Below are 19,386 nucleotides of genomic sequence, written 5' to 3'. Positions count from 1 at the left end.
CAGGTGAAGATACTGTGAAAACCCGTTATTGGAACCTTGTTTTTATTTAGTAATGCCATGAAATAAACAAAATGTATGGTTCCCCAATGATCATTTCAGTGAAGTTATTAAAATAACAATTTCTGTCTGCGAAGAACATTTTAATAATAATAAAAAAAACCTATTTCCACTGTTGAGAACACTTTGTGAGATGGAAAGATTACATGGGTGTTAAATATTCATCAATAATCTCAGCACATCAAGATAATTGTGTATCCAAGAATATTACAATTATATAGGCATATTACAAGTTTTAAAATGTATGTTTAAATATGCAAATTATGCAGAACAAGAAAAGAAACATGAACAGTGGTTAAAGCCAGGTTCAAATTTTTTTTTTTTTGGGGGGGGGCAGATATCTTAATATTTTTTCTATCTATCTATCTATCTATCTATCTATCTATCTATCTATCTATCTATCTATCTATCTATCTATCTATCTATCTATCTATCTATCTATCTATCTATCTATCTATCTATCTATCGTATTATTAATATCTATCGGTCTATCCCTATGCCTCCAGTCTTTTCAATATCCATCCATGATTTTAAAATAAAATCTTCCAGGTTACAATATCTTCATAAAGGTAACATGGATATTTTTCAGAAGACTTTCCCTGTAATTTATTTGAATTGTTTGATTAGGTGTGAATATGAATCCTGAACTCACAAGCAGGTTTAATTCTTAATATCTTTGCCTTATGAAAATATACAAAGACATGTTAATGGTCAATGATTAACCTTTTTTATTTTATCTCCAGAATAAGCGGTTCAAGTACAAATTTAGTTTCATCCACACAACATTAACAAAAAAATGCATATAATTTAACATTATAAACTGCGCTGTATGGATGGTATGTTAAAAAAACATTGATAGCAACACGAATCAGCCACTTTGTGATTGTGAAGAAAGTTCGATCTCCTTTGCTCTATCATTTTACTATTAATACCTTCACGTAACATACGGTAATGTTATTTTGCACAGATTCTACATTCATCTGGTAATATCACATTTTTCAAGTAGCCCTTGATGTACATGTGCACAACATTGAATGAGCCAATGTTCTGATTGTGAGCCACATCACAATTTACATTTCAATGCTACAACAATTATTTCTATTCTTTCCTTTGCCTCCACAAAGCCTTCAGACTCCGAAGTATTCGGACTTAAATTTCATTTAAAAGTGCTTTATAAAACTATACACACATTACTAATGTATGCTTTGTCCGTTTTCTACATCCCCTCTATACAATCCCAAAAGAGAGAAAATATCACTTTCAAAACATCAATTATAATACTTTCAACATGTGTAGAAATGATAATAAATGCAGTCAACTAGGGTGACCAGAAGACATTGCCTGAAGTGTGTGTGTGTGTGTGGGGGGGTGTCTGCAGTGAAGAGATGGGGGGCTTCTATGATATTAGACTGCATAACATATATGTATAAAACAATACAACTTTAAATTCACACAGCTATAGCCTACCTAGGTTGTGGAGGCCCGACGTCAGCACATTCCGTCTTTTTTTTAAGAACTTAGAAAAAAGATGCTGCAGCCAATGAGCAGCCGGCGGGGGGTGGTTGCAGGACGCCTCAACCTCCTCAGACAGTTTTTAATGCTTATCAGTCAACTATTTTGCTTTAGGATAATTTTCGGGGCAATTAGGGCCAGATTCGGGACAACAGTGTAGATTTCGGGACTGTCCCGAATTTTTCGGGGCGTCTGGTCACCCAACAGTCAGATGCTCTCTTATACCTAGGTAAGGGGAGAAATTAGTCAAATCTGCAATATGCCTCTGTTTAGCACTCAGGCTACAAACAGAGCTTGGTGTTTGTTGTCAGTGCACCAGTCACAGCTTGTTCGCTATAATAACAGATGCTCATCGTGTTCATAGTTCTGTGGTTTCAGGAGAAAGACGCGGTCAGGATGGCTTCATGCTGCTGATGGTGGAGAGTCCCGATGCCCACAGCAGGAGCAGGTAACGCAGGCCTGCCGACTAACCTCAACTGAGGGCAAAATGAGATTAAAATCAATCATCTGGCAATAAATCAGTGTAAATCTGATGAACTTGAGCTTAACGCAGCCTAAGAGGCGATCAAGGTATTAACCAAGAGGCCATCTATTAGCATGAAGTGGTGAATCTGACCTTGCAGGCTAACTGTTTCTCAAATCTCGGAGATACAAATGACCAGCAGCCCATGTTCTGTGGCTCCTCTTGACTCCAGATAAACTCTGTAATGAAAGAGGAAATAATATGAAAGAAGCTTGCCACGGTTTGTGTTGTTTTACACTACTGGTAAAAATGTTGGTGTCAGTACGATTTTGTTTTTAATTAATATTTTTTTATTCAGATAGGATGCATTCAATTGATCAAAAGTGACTGTTAAGACATTTATAATGATAAAAAATATTTATATTTGATTTATAACAAAAAAAAAAATTCAGCTTCCTTTCCACAAAAAACGTTTCTTGAGGAGCAAATCAGCATATTAAAATGATTGTGAGAGGATAATGTGAAAATTCAGCTTTGAATCACAGGGATATTACATTTTAAAATATATTAAAATAGAACACTGAAATATTTCACAATATTTTTACTGCATTTTTTGTTTATTTTAAAATAAATTATGCCTTGGTAAGCATAAGTATAGAAGCTTAAGCTTACACCATTAAATAAAAAAGGTAATTGTGACTCATCTCCCATCCTGACTTATTTTCTCACAATTGTGACTTTTCCTTGCAATCTGGAGTTTAAACATTTTCTCATAATGTGAGAAACAATGGAAAAATTCTTGTATATCTCACAATTTACTTACTTTATTACTCATAATTGGGAGTTTATAAATTTGCAATTGCAAAAAAGTGTCAGAATTCTTTGATAAAAAGGTTGCAATTACCGTTTTTTATTTCTTATTCTGTGGTGGAAACAAGCTTCCATACATAAGACACTTCTTTCCAAAAAAAATAAAAAATAAAAAAGGAATGCACAAACCAAACCTAAATATCAGGTAAAATTGTAATTTTAGTGAATGATTCATTCAATTATATTTAAACAATATACTGTATTTCAATATATCAAATAAGGAAAGCAAGTATAATCTTGTATTTATTTTTTCGTTGAGATTTTTGTAGCGAATTCTGGGAATGCCAAAATGAAGCTTTTTAGGAACATCAACACTTTAAAAAAATTGTTGCATTAGGAACAAATTAATTATTTCGAAGGCCAGTCATGGTGTGATTGCCCTGATACCAAAGAAAAAAATACTAATGAACACAATGAGAATCCCATGAATAAAAGATGCATATGAGCAACCTCACCTTTGGCGTTTGTGTATTTATTGAGTTCCTGTTGTAGGGCTTCCGTGGGGAAAGGACACATTTCCTCGACCCGAATTAGCGCTGTGTTTTTTTCTGCCTCTGATAACGTCTCTCTGTGTTTCAGCAGGGCGTAGTAATGTTTGCCTGAGCAAAAGAGAACCCGCCGCACACTGAAGGAAAGGAGCAGAAGATGCATTTTTAATGCACGAGTCCATTTTGTATATGAATAGTCCAAAAGTACTTTTCATACTTTTTGATCAAAGTGTTTTTTTTCAAAAAGTGACTGAAGGAAGATACCTTGCAGGGTTTACAGAAGCATCCCCAATGACAGGCTTAAAAGAAGTTCCTGGTCCCATATCAGCCAAGCTTGACACTGCCCCCTAGTGCCAAACAGAGGTGAATATTCTTTTAAAAACAACAACAAAACGGTCAGCAATTCATATAAACAACATTCATATCCTGAACGCACAGAAAAGCGCAGCAGAGTTTTAGGAGAAGCCACGATCAATGGTTTCCGGAAGTTTCTAATCATTTGTCTCCGCAAAAGGTGGAAGTACTGAGCTGGAAGTGTAGGATTCACCACTCCCATGTTCACCGTGTCACAGTCCACACCTTCCTCTTTACTGTCACAGAGCTGCAGGAGGAAGAAAGTGCAGTTATGAAGATTATTAGTGATGTGGGACGATTTAGTCTGTGCTACTCCTGTGAGCGAGCATGCATGCACTTTACCTGTAAGAAACGCTCGATTCGGCAGGATGAATGCTCTGGTCCGGCTCCATCGTACCCGTGTGGCAGTAAGATGACCAATCCACTCTGCAGGAGCCATTTAGCCTCACCTTAAAAAGTCAGAAATGACACAAAGGAGGATTTAGTCTCTAAAAATACATACTCATATTTAAGACCTGAGCGGAGTACAGCAATGTCTATGGTAACATCCAAACCTTAAAATGTCTGGAAACATGACAATTTTGAACAACTTTGCAGTTCAAATAATATAGACTGACAAAAAGGTTTTATTAAGTGTTTAATATAATAGGCCTTTTGCTGATTTTAGTTTTTCTATTCTCAAATTTAAGATCTCTTGAAAGGATTTATGGATTCTTTTGTGATATCGCAACTTTCTTTTGTGTGTGATGTTGCTGTTTGAGCATTAAAAAGGTCTGCAAAGTAACAAAGCACAAAGTCATTTTAAAGGGAGTTATTCTCCATATCAATAGCACATTTTCAGAACCCCCTGAAACGGAGAACAAACAGTTCAACAGAACAAAATGTTTTGTTCCGGGAACACACAGTACAGACTATTCCTAGTTAAAATAATTGCCACCCAAAGCATAAACAAAATAAAGGGGCGAGGTCTGGTTGAGTTAGTTGAATCTTGCGCTTATGGTAAGGGGCGTGACATTTTCCAAACACGAGTGAAACAATTGACCAATCACAACACACGCTGATCCAGCCAACCAATCAGAGCACATTGCGCTTTTCAGAAGAAGGGGCATAGAGACAGGAACTAAACAGAGCATTAGAGACAGACTGAAAAGAGAGGATCTGCAACAATGGACAATATCTATAAAAAAAAAGATGTTCTTTGAACATTCAAGCATGAAAACCTATTCTAGAAGACTGCTTAAACAAAATAGACTGGGCATTGTAAAAGGGCATAATATGGGCGTTAAAAATTGTGTACCATTTAAGATATTTAACATTTTTTACAGCCCTAAATTTGACAACTGAATTTAAGATTTTGATCACACTTCAGTTTAGGGTTCAATTTTCACTATTAACAATGCCTTTTGCCTAAAACTCCTGATTACTGCTTATTAATAGTTAGTAAGGTAGTTGTTAAGTTTAGGTATTGGGTGAGGTTAAGGGATGTAGAAAAAGGTCATGCAGAATAGGGATGGGACGATACACTTAAACTCACGATACGATGCACCTCGATATGCCAGGGTTACGATACGATACGATATCAAAAAAAAAAAAAAATTCTTTCCAAATCTGTGATTTTTTTTACCACCAAAGTAATGTACTTAAACGAAAGGTAGGATTTTTCTCTTTTTTTACATTTTGGTTCTATGTTGTTTAAAAAAAAAGGATAATTTTTAGAAGTCCGCGACCACATCTTAAACAGGGGTGCCAATAATTGTGGAGGGCACTGTAGGGATGTCAATCGATTCAAATATTGAATCGCGATTAACTGCATGATTGTCATGAGTTAACTCGCGATTAATCGCAATTTAATCGCACCTTTTTAGCAATTGTGTATCTTAAATTAAGTTTAAATTAAGTTTTTAATATTCTAATCAACATAGGACAAATATGCATGCTTTATGCAAATGTACGTTTATTATTAGTGAAACCATACTTATTCAATAATAATCAATACAGCATGAAGACTAGACATATCAAAGGTCATAGATATGTTTATCTAAGAAATTGTTCATGTCTCTTAAGCCTAAACTTAAAAATAATGAGTAAGTATTGATTTCTCTCATTTTAACAATATAAAGGGAGTTTTTACACTGGCAGTTTAATTCAGAACAGGGCAACGTTCGTATGAAAAATTGTTAATGTGTACCAGCGAGCGAACCAGAACCACACCATACCTGGAGGAGGTCCATATTACACGAGTAGGAATATAGTATGGCCCCTTTAAGAGATCCGCATTCCCTATTGAACTGCCGGTATTTTAAGTGTGCGCGCCGAACTGGGCCGTGATTCACGTGGACAGTGTGAAGAACACGGACGAATCGGGAGCGCGCTTGTTCAGGAAAGTAACCTGTGCATTAGTTTTAGCCGATTGTAATGTATTTAGCTCAATAAAACACGTGTTCTGTAAGCGGGGTGATGGTGTTAATGATTTACCTCAGACATGAGCGAGAGTGAGCTGCAGTGCATCGCGCTCAGACTGCAGAGAATGTGCTAAGTGAAAAAACACACTTTTCTTTCTGGAGTCTAATAAAAGTTAAACAGAAAATATGGTAGCTTATGTAGGCAATAACTGCATTTTTGGTTTAGAATATTAATGCTAATGTCAACCCTTTTCTTTCCCTATTAATGTTTGCTGCTAAGTTACATCCTTTTCGTCTGACTGCTCTAACTTTTTCCAACTACGGGCGATGCCTCAGATCAAACAGAAAATGCGCGCTGCGTTATGTTGTGTCTGCCCCATTCACACACACACACACACACACACAATACACTAAATTATTTATATACTACGCAAATCATGCAGCAGTGCCATCTATCTTTATTTCGCGATCCATTTTTTTCAAACCTCGATGCGTTTCGTCACGTTTTGTATCGCGATATTTTGTCAAACGATATTTCGTCCCATCCCTAATGCAGAATAAGGCATAAATATGTGCTTTATACGTACTAATAAACAGCCAATATCATAATAATATGGCATGCTGATAAGAAACTAGTTAACAGCGAGAATTAAACCCTAAACTAAAGTGTTACCAAGATGTTTTAAGAGAACCTTAAACTATTTTGGTGGTGTTCGCTGGTGTAAAATATTGCAAATTATACTGGAATCCTTAGCATTTGACTGCAAGTGTTTTTACCTCCAGAGAGGAAAGTGTCAAATATTATCTGGGCGCCGTTGAAGAAGTCTCCGAACTGAGCCTCCCAGATGGGAAGCAGTCTAGGTTGAGCAATGCTCATGCCATACTCAAAACCCAGAACAGCTTCTTCAGAAAGAGCACTGTTGCACACCTGTGAGAGAACACACACACACAGGTCAAACATAATTATGTGCTTGAAAATGTGGAGGCTTATAGAATTGAAACGGCAACCCACCCAACTCAGGAATGAAGGGCCGTCGGTGTATTGAGTTACAGTACAAAGCTAACACTGTCATCAACAAAACGGCACGTAATATAAAAGTGATAAATGACTGCAGAAATGCATAAACCATTTGCAGTAGGCTTTGTAGTGTAAAAATAAATACATTTATTTATTTGTAGTAAATGAACAGATTTACTGACTCACCTCCAAGTGGCCTTTCTGTTCGGAGCTGATGTGATTGAGGGGGATATACATGTCGTTGGTCTCCTGACACACAACCATAGCGTGACGCTGACTGAACGTACCACGGCCAACATCTTGACCACTGATACGGATGTCAAATCCTGCATTCAATAGATATATATTCAAATGGGTTTTTAAATATTTTGATGCTAATATATTTTCATATACACTCAGCACAATGGTTTTTAAAATCGATAATCAGAAATGTTTCTTGAGGATGATGTGACACTAAAGACTGCAGTAATAATGCTGACAATTCATCACAGGAATAAATTACATTTGAAAATATTGAAATAAAACAACATGCATTTTAAGTTGTAATAATTTCCCCCAAATATTTTTACTGTATCTTTAAACAAAAAAAAATAACTTAGCAAAAGAGACTTCTTTTAAAAAGATTTATTGTTTTTATAGTGCATTAAAAAAACTCATCGCTACTGTGTAAAAAACTATTTTCTTTTATATTATCAAATAAATTATTTAAATATGATTTGGGAAATATTTAGTTTGTACTAACAGTTAGAGGTGTAAACCTGAAGAGAATAAATTCTGTTATATAGAAAATATAAAATTCTAAATTTATAAAACATATTACTTTTCTCAATGAATATTGTCCAAAATTCTCTCTAACAAACCCTATTGAACAACCTTAAATCAATTAAATCAAAAAATTCCATTAAAGATACAATTAAAAGATCTTATTATTATTGAGCATAAGGAAGGAGATGAACATTACCCTGGCAGAGCATTGTGCCAAACGCTAGGGCTTCTGCTGTGGACCAGTCCAATTTTGTGCCCTCTTCCAGTTTCTGCAGTCGAGCCTGCGACAAATCAAGGCATTCACAGACATGTTCAAACCAAAGTCAATCTGTTCTTTACTGACTCTAGAGCCGCTCTCACTGCAGTTTTATCACTGGAGGTCATCCAATGGCTGTATAGTTACAAAGTTAAACTTTTCTCAACTTTGTCATAATGCTTTTTACAAAATGCCATAAAGATGGAGGTCAAAGATCGAGGTTTACCTGCACATGTGTCTTTCTCAGGTGACTGTGCACTTGAATCTCCTCGGGTATGTCCACTGATTTGGCGCCTACGAACTGCAGCAGAGGTGGCGCTACACCGGTGTCCCACAACGAGACTCTGTTCTGGGGCTCCACCAGGTCTCCCCAACGCCCCTGGAGGTTGGTGGGCGGGGGGCTGTAGAGGGTCATGTTGTTCAGCCGGTCGTTGAGCATAGCGTAGCAGGTGGTCTTGATCTGACCGCACTCTTCCTCCGTCATCAGACCCTCCGAGACCAGCTGGTCGGCATATGAATCTGGGATACTTTTTCTCGACCTAAAAGGGAAGTGAAAAGGAACATTGAACCAGTTGAACTTAACATTTTAGCAAGAAGCCATTCAAATAAAAACTGTAACTGGCAGATACCCACCGAATAATTTTATACATTGCGGGGTTGGTGAAAAAGGGCTCGTCCAGCTCGTTGTGCCCCCACTGACGGTAACAAAGAAGGTCTACAATAACGTCTTTTCTGAAGCGTCGCTGGTACTCCACGGCCAGCCGGGTCGCCCTGAGGACCTCCTCTGCATCATCGCCATTCACATGGATTATTGCACATCCAACCATTTTACCTGTACGGTTACAAATGGAATTGCAAAAGTATTGTTAGATAATGTTTAAGTGATGTCTGTGTGCAGAACAGGGTAATTTACCAAAACTAAAACCATAAAATAACAAAAAACATTTGTTACTTGAAATAAAATAAACGTTAACTGAAATTCCTTCATGAACCCCAGTTTGGGAAACCCTGACATGATGTATTAGGGCTGCACGATAAATATTGCAAACGTTTATATCATGGTCATCAGAACACATTACAAGTAACTTGAGTAAAGTAACCAGACTACTTTTTCAAGTAACTATTAAAGTAACACATTACTTTTAAAATGTACAACAAAATATCTAAGTTACAATTTTACTTAAGTTACTTTTTCACATTTATTTGTAAAATAAAAGTGTGGGAGAAGTTAGTTCTCCCCATGTTGAGAACAATCGAGAGTAAGTGCAAAGGCATTGTGTGTGAACAGGTTATTGTAGTTCTAGACTAAATGGCCCTCATTTATCAATCTTGCGTAGAAACTGGTGTATATGTTGGCGTAAGATTATGCTTACACTCCTCTCACCGCCTGATTTATGAAGCTGTGCGTACCTCTGCAATCCAGGTGTACGCAATACTTGCCCTTGATAAATGTGGTGGCTGAAAACGATCGTCATTAGAATAACACGCCCCTATATGTTCAAGTCTCCGCCTCCCCCACGCCCTCATTTTACGCCATGGACAAACAGAAGACGGCAAAGAAGCGAAACTTCTCCGACGTGGAGATCGGACGCGCTCAATCATCTCACTACTCAGGGCACTGATTAGGACACATAAGTCAATGGGCTGACTCCCTGATCAGTGCCCTGACTAGTGGACTAGTGAGATGATTGCGCGCCCATCGAGACCATCACCAGGGAAGTGGAAGAAAAAAACCGAAATTGTTTTATTTGGGAGTTTAAAGAGTGGGATTAAAGGAACCTACAAAAACAAAATATGGACCCAAATTACGAGTACTGTTAATAGTGTGGGTTGAGAAGTGCACTTCAGCAGTTTAAAGCTGTTTGGATGATAAATTACCATCACAATGCATTATTTTACAGCACGTTTTGAAACAATTAGCATTTAATTTCGTATCACGGCATGGGGTGTACGACAGTGATGATAATGTGATGTGGAGTACTACCATTCATTCACATTAATAATTACATGACAATTTGTAAGATTCTTCTTCTTATTATTATTATATTCTTAATGACGCTTGTTATTCAGAAGAAGAATGTCGTTTTTATTGATTTTATTATTATTTTGAAGAAGAGGGTCATTTTTATTATTTTGTCAGTCTGAATTATTTTAGTCCCAGTCCATGCGCAGCTGCCGGGCCAGGCGGGCCTGAAACGTCAGATAAAGCGCACAGGCTCGCGACGGGAGGAATACATATGCCTACAAATCAAACGCTTTGGTAAAGTCACACAAATTAATTTCAATTAGTTTCAATCTTCTGTTTATTCAGCTTACCAAAGCCCCTTTCACACTGCACGTCGGACCTGCAATATTCCCGGAACATTGCCGGGTCGCCTTCTGTGTGAAAGCAACCACGTCCCGGGATTGATTACCGAATTGAACCCGGGTCGGGTTAAATCCTCACATAAACCCATAATAATAGTACATTTTATTTGTACCTTTGCTCTTCCTACCTGTATAAAAACTTATCAAGTGGGAAATACACATAAATTGTTATTCGTTCGCACTGCATAAGTTATGAATTATATATAGATTAATCCTTATTAAAGGTACTGAAGTTATTTACTCAAGAACAGAGCATATTTATTGAGCAATTACTTATGTTCTTTACATTGTCATTATAAGTGAATACTGTCACTTTAAAAGCTCTTCCCCTGTCGCACATGATGAAGTCGCAGTTACAAAACGTGTGACTGTCCCCCACCTGCTCCTTTTCAGAAAATCCCAATGATCACGGTATTTACACGAGGGTTTGGGTTTATTGGCAGGAGTGCCTTCCGTCTCTATCGTTAGTTATCTCCATCATCCGTGATTCGTTTTGTTTTCCCCCGCGTTTACACTCGTCATCTGACCTCACACACTATAACCTCGCGACACGAACGGCCACCTGTAGGCTACTGCAGATGGCAGTTATCGCGAGGCTAGTTAACTTACAGAGCTCAGATTGGAAATGTTTTTTTTTTTTTTTTTTACTCTGGTATTATTATTTTTTAATAACGCAGGTAAAATACGGGAGATTTACGGGAAAATACGAATACGGGAGGACGGCGGGAAAGAAGGGTAAAATATGGGACTTTCCCGGCCAAAACGGGATACTTGACAGGTATGGAACTTGTGTGTGAAAGCGCACATATTACGGTATTTCGCTGGCAGTGAGAATGGACCGAATCTAGCGGCCCGGGAACAAATGCCGGGTCGCATTATCCGTGTATTTTCCGGAATTGCAGTGTGAAAGGGGCTCAATAGTATCATGTTCACACTACTGTACTTCTGCGGTGCATAATTTGGAGTACCCTGCGCGAGAGCGCCCTCTGGCATGCAGAAGGAGCAGCATTTACTACTGATCACAGAGTCGTGCTTCACTGAGAAGCTTTGCATTTAAAAAAAAACACACCCTTTGCCAAATTGCGTGCTGTTTAATTGCGAGCAGCCCTAAAATGTACCCAGCACTAGTCATACATCTCAGGTTAGAAAATACAGAACTCCTCAAAAACAGACAAGAAAAATATAAATATTACAATTACATACCAACATCACTGCAGTACATAGATGATCGCCCCCTCTCAGAAGGAGTCGTGTAGCCCACTTGATTGTTCACGATGAGGTGGATGCTTCCACCTACTCTAAAATGGGGGAGATTTGACAGGGTGAAGGTCTCCGTTACTATGCCTTGGCCTGAAAACGAAGCATCGCCATGAACCTGTACAGAACAGGCAACGAGCTGTTAGATTATAACATACACAACTACTATGTATTAGTATGGTTTATAATAATGTGTCAACTAAATTTAGGATGAAACATCTTTTCTCAGGACCTGCAGGCAGATGACTTTGTCTCCTGGCTGAGAATGAGGGTCAGTGGAGTAATCGCCATCTTGTTTGACTTGCTGGCGGCCACGAGTCTTTCCTTGCGTCACGGGGTTGATGGCCTCCAGGTGAGAGGGGTTGGGCAGCATAGTGACATGGAGAGGGTGTCCCGCCCCAAAGTCCAGCTCCACCGTGGACGTTAAATGGGACAGGACATCTCCAATAGACGGAGAGTTCTCCGGAAACTCGCTGAGACCCCTCATCTTACGGAACATGAGCTGAGAGCGAGAAAGGAGGACGTATTTGGCTCGTCAAAACGTAATAATGGCTGCAGGCAATAAAACAATTATAATATATCCCCAAAACCTGCCCTGACAACACAAACTGTCCTTTCACCAGAGAACAAGTCTATTCATGTAGAATGAAGAGCTGGAGATTGTGACTCAGAGGAATAGATGTTAAAAAGAAATAATGGGTGATAAATTAAAACAAGAGTCCCACATTTTCAAAGTGTCCTTATTTTGTGGAGCCGACAGCAGCATGCTGTCTAGACATGTTTTAAAATGTACAGTAAGCCGGTGTCTTTCTTGACATGTAATGCTGCACGTCAGATTGTCCTACCAGGGCTTACTGTGCACATCAATTTTGCATATTTTTTATAAAGGGTAGGTTTTAGGTAAGGGTAGGAATGGATGTTAAGCCTCAAACAACAAATATGATGCTGGAAGCACAAGGATAGGTAGCATTTTTCACTGTCGGCTTATGTTACCTACTGTTACTTTTAATGACAGGTAGCAAAATCTGAGTGGGTAGGACAAATCGATAGTGTAGTTGTTTACAGCAACCAAGGTTATTATAGTTTTGCTTTTTGAAATTAGTTTTTATTTTAGTATCGTTTTCAATTTTGCTACAAATTTCAGTTTAGTTTTAGTTAGTTTTACAAATGGTTTTGCTAGTTTTAGTTTAGTTTTTATTTTGCAAATACATTTCTATTTAGTTTTTATTTATTTAGTTTCAGTTTTAGTTTTAGTAATTATAGTTTAGCAGAGTTACCATATGAAGTGTAGAGACCAAATCAAGGGTTTTAATTTCAGCAAAGTTTAATGTTTGCACAGATTTGAGTTTAATCTTACTTCCTTAAGTGAAATAACTTGATAAACGAGCATTATTGTTTAAACCCAGGACGGTCTTACAAAACATGCATAAAGTTGGGTCTTCACCTTTGAGCAAATAATCTTGAGTCAAACTATGACCTATACAAACAACGATCTGGAGATTAAAAATAAAAGAAATTATATTTTGATATTAAAAAATTATATTTGATATTTTTGACATAGGCTAATGCTCAGAGGATCTATCTTAAAGAGCAAAATAAATGCAACGTAAAATAAAAAAGTACAAATTATAAATTCCAGACAAACTCATTCATAACAAAGATGAAATATTGTTAAACAATTAAAAGCTTATTTTAATTTCTTCAGTAGTACAATGTAGGCTAGCAGTGTAAGACCACAGCTAAAGTCATCTGAATACAGCCAACACACGCTGTGTGTGTGTGTGTGTGTGTGTGTGTGTTGTGCTATAATTGTAAAGGGGACCAATGTCCTCATTTATCTAGTAAAATATTATGATAACTTTATTATTATTTATAAGCCTTTTTAACTAGTGAGGACCAGTCAAATGTCCTCACTAGGGTTTCCGTAGGTGAACCTGCGGAAGGATCATTACAGGTCTCCGGGCCTCTAACCCAGACAAATGCCTCGGGTCGCGCTCCGGCGCGATCCGAAACCCCCATTCGGTGAAAAAAAACCCCAGAGCGTGCGAGGTTTTAAATCTATGGTTTTGCACGTTATTGGGATGGGTAGGTTTAGGGATAGGGATTGGGTTAGGGGATAGAAAATATCATTAACCTGATATAAAATCAATGGAAGTCCATGCAATGTCCTCACTTATATAGTGAAACAAACCTGTGTGTGTGTCCTGGTATTCCCTACTTTGTGGGGAAATGTCTCCACACAGATAATAATAATATTATTAGTAGTAAATGATTATGATAACACCTTTGAGCCTGTCAGTATTATGAAAACATGAAATCTCAAACGCACAGTAGGCTAGTACTTGCTACTAGTTGCTGACTTTTGCGCCTGCGTCTCTCGTCGCGTAAGAAACGGCATTCTAAAACAGTGAGCTTAAGTTAAAAGAAGTTCAACGTGAACTTCTAAGGTAATCTCATTACCTTGTGTTATTTCCCATTTCACTGCCACGGACGCATTGATTCTTTGTGAACTGCCGTTTAAGACTAGCGGCGTTGCCTGTCTGCACGCGTCCGTCACAGGACAGCGGTTAATCTCCTCCTCAGATCACTTCACGCGCAGTAGCGCAATATGCAGACACTCCCTCAACCGCCACAGTCAGATTGTCCACCACATTAAATAGGGCTTATTAATAACGAAAACGAATATTTATTTTTGCTAATTATTATTTTATTTCAGTTAGTTTTTTAGTAAGAGTAGTTAGTTTCGTTTAGTTTTAGTTTTTTATTTATTCAGATTTTTAAATTTTATTTCAGTTTACGAAAATGTCTTTTGACCAATAGTTTTAGTCTTAGTTTCAGTTTTCGTTTACGAAAATAACCTTGACAGCAACCATAAGTATTAACCTCTGGGGGGAACTGCAGTAGTCCGGTGAGCAGGTTAAGCCGCCCGCGGTGAGGCATTCCCATGATCACATCCGTCACTCCGCTGTACGCAGCAGAGCGGAACAGCTCGTAGAAAAATCCCATCATGCTCTCTGCTCCTTCACCTCCATATCGTTTCACAGTCGCAAACTTAGTGGCTAAAAAGTGGTCAAATTCCTTTAAAAAGACAACAGAGGAGATGTAAAACTGCTGATGCCACTGAAATCAAGTAGACTATGCAATGATTTACATGTTAGTCAAGATATAACAGACATCATGTGCGGGGCATGCAAAGGACAATAAAAGTGACTAAATCTCTTACCTGTGATTCAAGCATTAGTTTAGCCAGCTGTCTCCTCTCTTCCGGTGAAAACGCCTCTTTCTTCAGCTCCTCGAATCGGTCAGCGAACCATTCTCTTTCCTGTAAGCTCTGGAGCTGAGTGGTTTCCACTGAGATTCCCCCACAGTACGTTCTCTCCAGGTAGGCCATAACCTCTTCTGCAGTCGCCTCTGCTTTCCCAAAATGGCGCAATCCTGTAATTTTTATAAGAATCGTTCAACTTCGGAACACAAAAGAAGATATTTCTTATGAAATCTGAGAGATTTCTGTTCCTCCATTGAAAGGTATGCAACTACCACTTTGATGCTTCCAAAGGTTCTTAAAGAGATTGTAAAGCTAATCCGTATATGAATTGAGTGGCTTAGTCCAAATTTTCTGAAGAGACTTGATCGCTTTATATTCACATTTAAATGTTAACCAGCGAACATAAACAGAAGCTAAACCAAACCAGACTGACACAGGAGAACAAACCTCATTGGTGAAGATCAAACGTGCTGCGTAACACAAGAATGAACCTCATTGGTTCTTGAGAAGCTCAAACGTGCTGCGTAACACGAGAATGAACCTCATTGGTTCTTGAGAAGCTCAAACGTGCTGCGTAACACAAGAATGAACCTCATTGGTTCTTGAGAAGATCAAACGTGCTGCGTAACACGAGAATGAACCTCATTGGTTCTTGAGAAGCTCAAACGTGCTGCGTAACACAAGAATGAACCTCATTGGTTCTTGAGAAGATCAAACGTGCTGCGTAACACGAGAATGAACCTCATTGGTTCTTGCAGAAGCTCAAACGTGATGCCTAACACGAGAATGAACCTCATTGGTTCTTGCAGAAGCTCAAACGTGCTGCGTAACACGAGAATGAACCTCATTGGTTCTTGAGAAGCTCAAACGTGCTGCGTAACACGAGAATGAACCTCATTGGTTCTTGAGAAGCTCAAAAATACTGCGTAACACAAGAATAAACCTCATTGGTTCTTGAGAAGCTCAAACGTGCTGCGTAACACGAGAATGAACCTCATTGGTTCTTGCAGAAGCTCAAACGTGCTGCGTAACACGAGAATGAACCTCATTGGTTCTTGCAGAAGCTCAAACGTGCTGCGTAACACGAGAATGAACCTCATTGGTTCTTGCAGAAGCTCAAACGTGCTGCGTAACACGAGAATGAACCTCATTGGTTCTTGCAGAAGCTCAAACGTGCTGCGTGACACGAGAATGAACCTCATTGGTTCTTGCAGAAGCTCAAACGTGCTGCGTAACACGAGAATGAACCTCATTGGTTCTTGCAGAAGCTCAAACGTGATGCCTAACACGAGAATGAACCTCATTGGTTCTTGCAGAAGCTCAAACGTGCTGCGTGACACGAGAATGAACCTCATTGGTTCTTGCAGAAGCTCAAACGTGCTGCGTAACACGAGAATGAACCTCATTGGTTCTTGCAGAAGCTCAAACGTGATGCCTAACACGAGAATGAACCTCATTGGTTCTTGCAGAAGCTCAAACGTGATGCCTAACACGAGAATGAACCTCATTGGTTCTTGCAGAAGCTCAAACGTGCTTCGTAACACGAGAATGAACCTCATTGGTTCTTGAGAAGCTCAAACGCGCGGGCAGCGCGGCTGACAGTGCATCTTGTGCGTGTCTGCAGCCAGACCCTATTGGATACGCTTTAGCCACTGTGTGAATTTGAAATCTCAAATTAAATTCATCATATGAAGTGATCGTGCTTCTTCAGAAATTTTAGACTAAACTATTTAATTCATGGATTAATTTGATGAGCTCTTTATGAACTTTTGAACCATCAAAATGTCAATGAAGGAACAGAAAGCTCTCAGGTTTCATCAAAAAGATCTTGAAGAACTAGAGTCTTATGGACTTGGAACGACATGGGGGTGAGTACTTCACTACTTAATGACTTAAAGGGGGGGTGAAACACTCAGTTTCAGTCAGTGTCATGTCAATCTTGAGTACCTATAGAGTAGCATTGCATCCTGCATATCTCCGAAAAGTTTTTATTTTTTTAATAATTATATAAGAAAGATGCGCTGTTCCGAGTCTTTCCGAAAAAAGCCGAGCGGGTGGGCGCGTGTCGTGTGAGCGGAGCTAAATAATGACGTGTGCAGCAGCGCGCTGTGTGTTGAGTCGAGCGTCATCCCTAACAGCGGAAAAAAACTTTATTCAAAATAAAAATATGGCTTTTAATCAGATACAGCCATACATCTATGATCCGGAATCAGACCCAGAGGCTGCAGTTGAACAGGAGCAGCAGCAAAAACGACTAGAGCAGGACGTCTGTATGTGGTAAGTTACAAGTTATACACTAACTATATAATATGCTTAGCGGCTTGTGTTATTTACATATTTATACTTGAATTATATCGTCGTATTTTTGTCTTTGAAGGTGTACATGTGGGAAGTGCAGTTGTGCACGTGTGTTTGTGTGTTTACGCGTGGTTTGTGTAGACAGTAAGCGGACTAAAAGCAGTCTCACTCACCCTTCTAACGTTGGGACTGCTCCATCCTTCAGCATTAGGCGATTGGGAAAATTCGGCGTCGAGCTGGGCCTTGTGAAACAGTCGGCACCGAAATGCAGCGAACAGATATAAACATTCGCGCAACTCAGTTGCTGATCCGGAAAAGCAAATTACATCCACTGTTGCCTTAACGCGGGGTTTTTGGCGAATCTGTGCATGACTGTCTTGGTCTGGCAACCAAAAACCCACTTTTTTGGTGACATTGTTATGTGCTATGTGTAATTGTCACCTGTCCAGCATCCTACAAGCCCCGCTTTCATGGGGGTAGGCTGTTGCTTTCGCTCTCTCCCTCGCTCTCTCTCACGCGCTTCCGGTAGAATTGTCCATAAGGCCCATACAAGGAAATTCCGCCCCCATTAACGTCAAAGGGGACGCATGATCTCAAAAAACTTGCCGAAACTTATGACTAACCGGAAGTAGTATTTTTGACAAAGAAATACTCCCATCAAACGTCCACCTTAACTTTTGAAACTTTGTCTATGTTTAGTATGGGATTCCAAGTCTTTAACAGTGTAAAAAGATCAGTATGCATGAAACAGCATTTCACCCCCCCTTTAATTTTCATATTTGGGTGAACTAATTTAACCTCTTCTGTCCCGGAACATTCCTTTAGTAAGACGTAAGTGTTTACGATCAATTTCAAATCTACCAGGAAACAACCAGAAACTAACCAGTAGTGTTGAGGACTCCCCGAACGGCTCCATTCAGCAGGCTGATCTCCGGCACGCTGTCCAGCACCGGAGTTTTGGGAAGTAAGGGGTTAATTTTAGCTACTTTGTGCCCATGTGCTCGATAGGCCTCCACCAATCTCGCCAGCCCGTGATCTGTTTACACAAGACAGCCAGCGAATGCAACTTGAAATACATTAACAGGCTCCATAGCGTTGCAAATCTTGCTTTGCATATCATATATTTTTTGTAGGTTTACGCATGCAACGTTAAGAAATAATTGCTGCTACCTAAGCATAACCACAACAGACATCAACGACAGTTTACAATCTGTAAATGCGCCAACCTTGGTTTAGCGCGGCGGTCTGCGGAAGCCCAGCGTCTCTCTCCGGAGTCTCTCTTGGTCTGAAACCGTACACTCCCCGCTGAGTGTGGTATAAACTCGCTAAAAAAGGCCGCCTGGCACCGAAAGAACGGTGCAGAACGCGATGGAGGTTTATAAGCATAATACCCGCTGACAGGGAGGAAATAAATAAATAAGACTGATTTAAAAGACGATAAAAAGTTTCCCCAATGAGCCACGCATCCTAGAGCGCAGCCATAATAACGATAGAGGTGTCCAATTCTTAAACGAATCATTCTTATGAATCGAATCTTCTAAATGAATCAGCCGTCTGAACGACTCGTTCATGAAATGGATAGAATCAGTCAGAGCGGTTCCCGAGTCAACAACTAACCGCGCACCATCTATAGACTTGTAGGCCTAATGAATTTAACTCACCGACTGCTTGAACCGACAACCGTGTCGACTCTCAATGAGAGCGGACGATTTGACCAAAAGAGCGAAAGGACATTTTACAAATAAAACGCACTGGAAATATGCCCAAGCTGTATAATATAACCTATATGATAATTTTAGTATCAACAACACCTACATGACAATAAACTTATTTTTTCAATCAATTACATTTAATTAAAATATTTTCAAAATATTTTCAGCAAAAAAATAAATAATATAAGCCATAATATTTAGAGCACGTATAGACCTATGCCACGTCGTCATGTCAGGAATCATTTGATGACGTACTTATGTAACAGTAGATTCATGTGTTTAGTTCAGTCTTGGAAAGTTTT

General features: G+C 39.0%; 1 protein-coding gene across 1 annotated transcript; it reads right to left on the bottom strand.

The window, feature by feature from the left end:
• Window positions 1-1,433: 1,433 nt before the first annotated feature.
• On the bottom strand, window positions 1,434-18,894 carry dhtkd1 (dehydrogenase E1 and transketolase domain containing 1). Its single transcript, XM_067437018.1, has 17 exons — window positions 18,599-18,894; window positions 18,256-18,408; window positions 15,033-15,244; window positions 14,693-14,887; window positions 12,042-12,311; window positions 11,756-11,927; window positions 8,819-9,017; window positions 8,412-8,724; window positions 8,126-8,210; window positions 7,351-7,490; window positions 6,924-7,074; window positions 4,087-4,193; window positions 3,827-3,991; window positions 3,655-3,737; window positions 3,358-3,527; window positions 2,186-2,271; window positions 1,434-2,045 (listed from the first exon to the last, which is right to left on the bottom strand). The coding sequence occupies exons 1-17, from the start codon at window positions 18,756-18,758 to the stop codon at window positions 1,944-1,946; spliced, it is 2,763 nt and encodes a 920-aa protein (XP_067293119.1). The 5' UTR covers window positions 18,759-18,894; the 3' UTR covers window positions 1,434-1,943.
• Window positions 18,895-19,386: the final 492 nt, after the last annotated feature.

The sequence above is a fragment of the Pseudorasbora parva genome, chromosome 25, assembly GCF_024679245.1.
Source record: "Pseudorasbora parva isolate DD20220531a chromosome 25, ASM2467924v1, whole genome shotgun sequence".
NCBI classification, from domain to species: domain Eukaryota; kingdom Metazoa; phylum Chordata; class Actinopteri; order Cypriniformes; family Gobionidae; genus Pseudorasbora; species Pseudorasbora parva.
Note: the sequence above shows the minus strand (reverse complement) of the source record. Positions and strands in the feature narration are given on the sequence as shown.

Excerpts from the sequence above, each read along its gene's own strand:
- dhtkd1 (XM_067437018.1), bottom strand. The coding sequence starts at position 18,758 with ATGCTTATAAACCTCCATCGCGTTCTGCACCGTTCTTTCGGTGCCAGG. Across the intron at positions 15,245-18,255 it reads GGGAGTCCTCAACACTACTG|GATTGCGCCATTTTGGGAAA; the intron begins GTTAGTTTCTGG and ends TAAAAATTACAG. Across the intron at positions 8,725-8,818 it reads GCAATGTATAAAATTATTCG|GTCGAGAAAAAGTATCCCAG; the intron begins GTGGGTATCTGC and ends CTTCCCTTTTAG.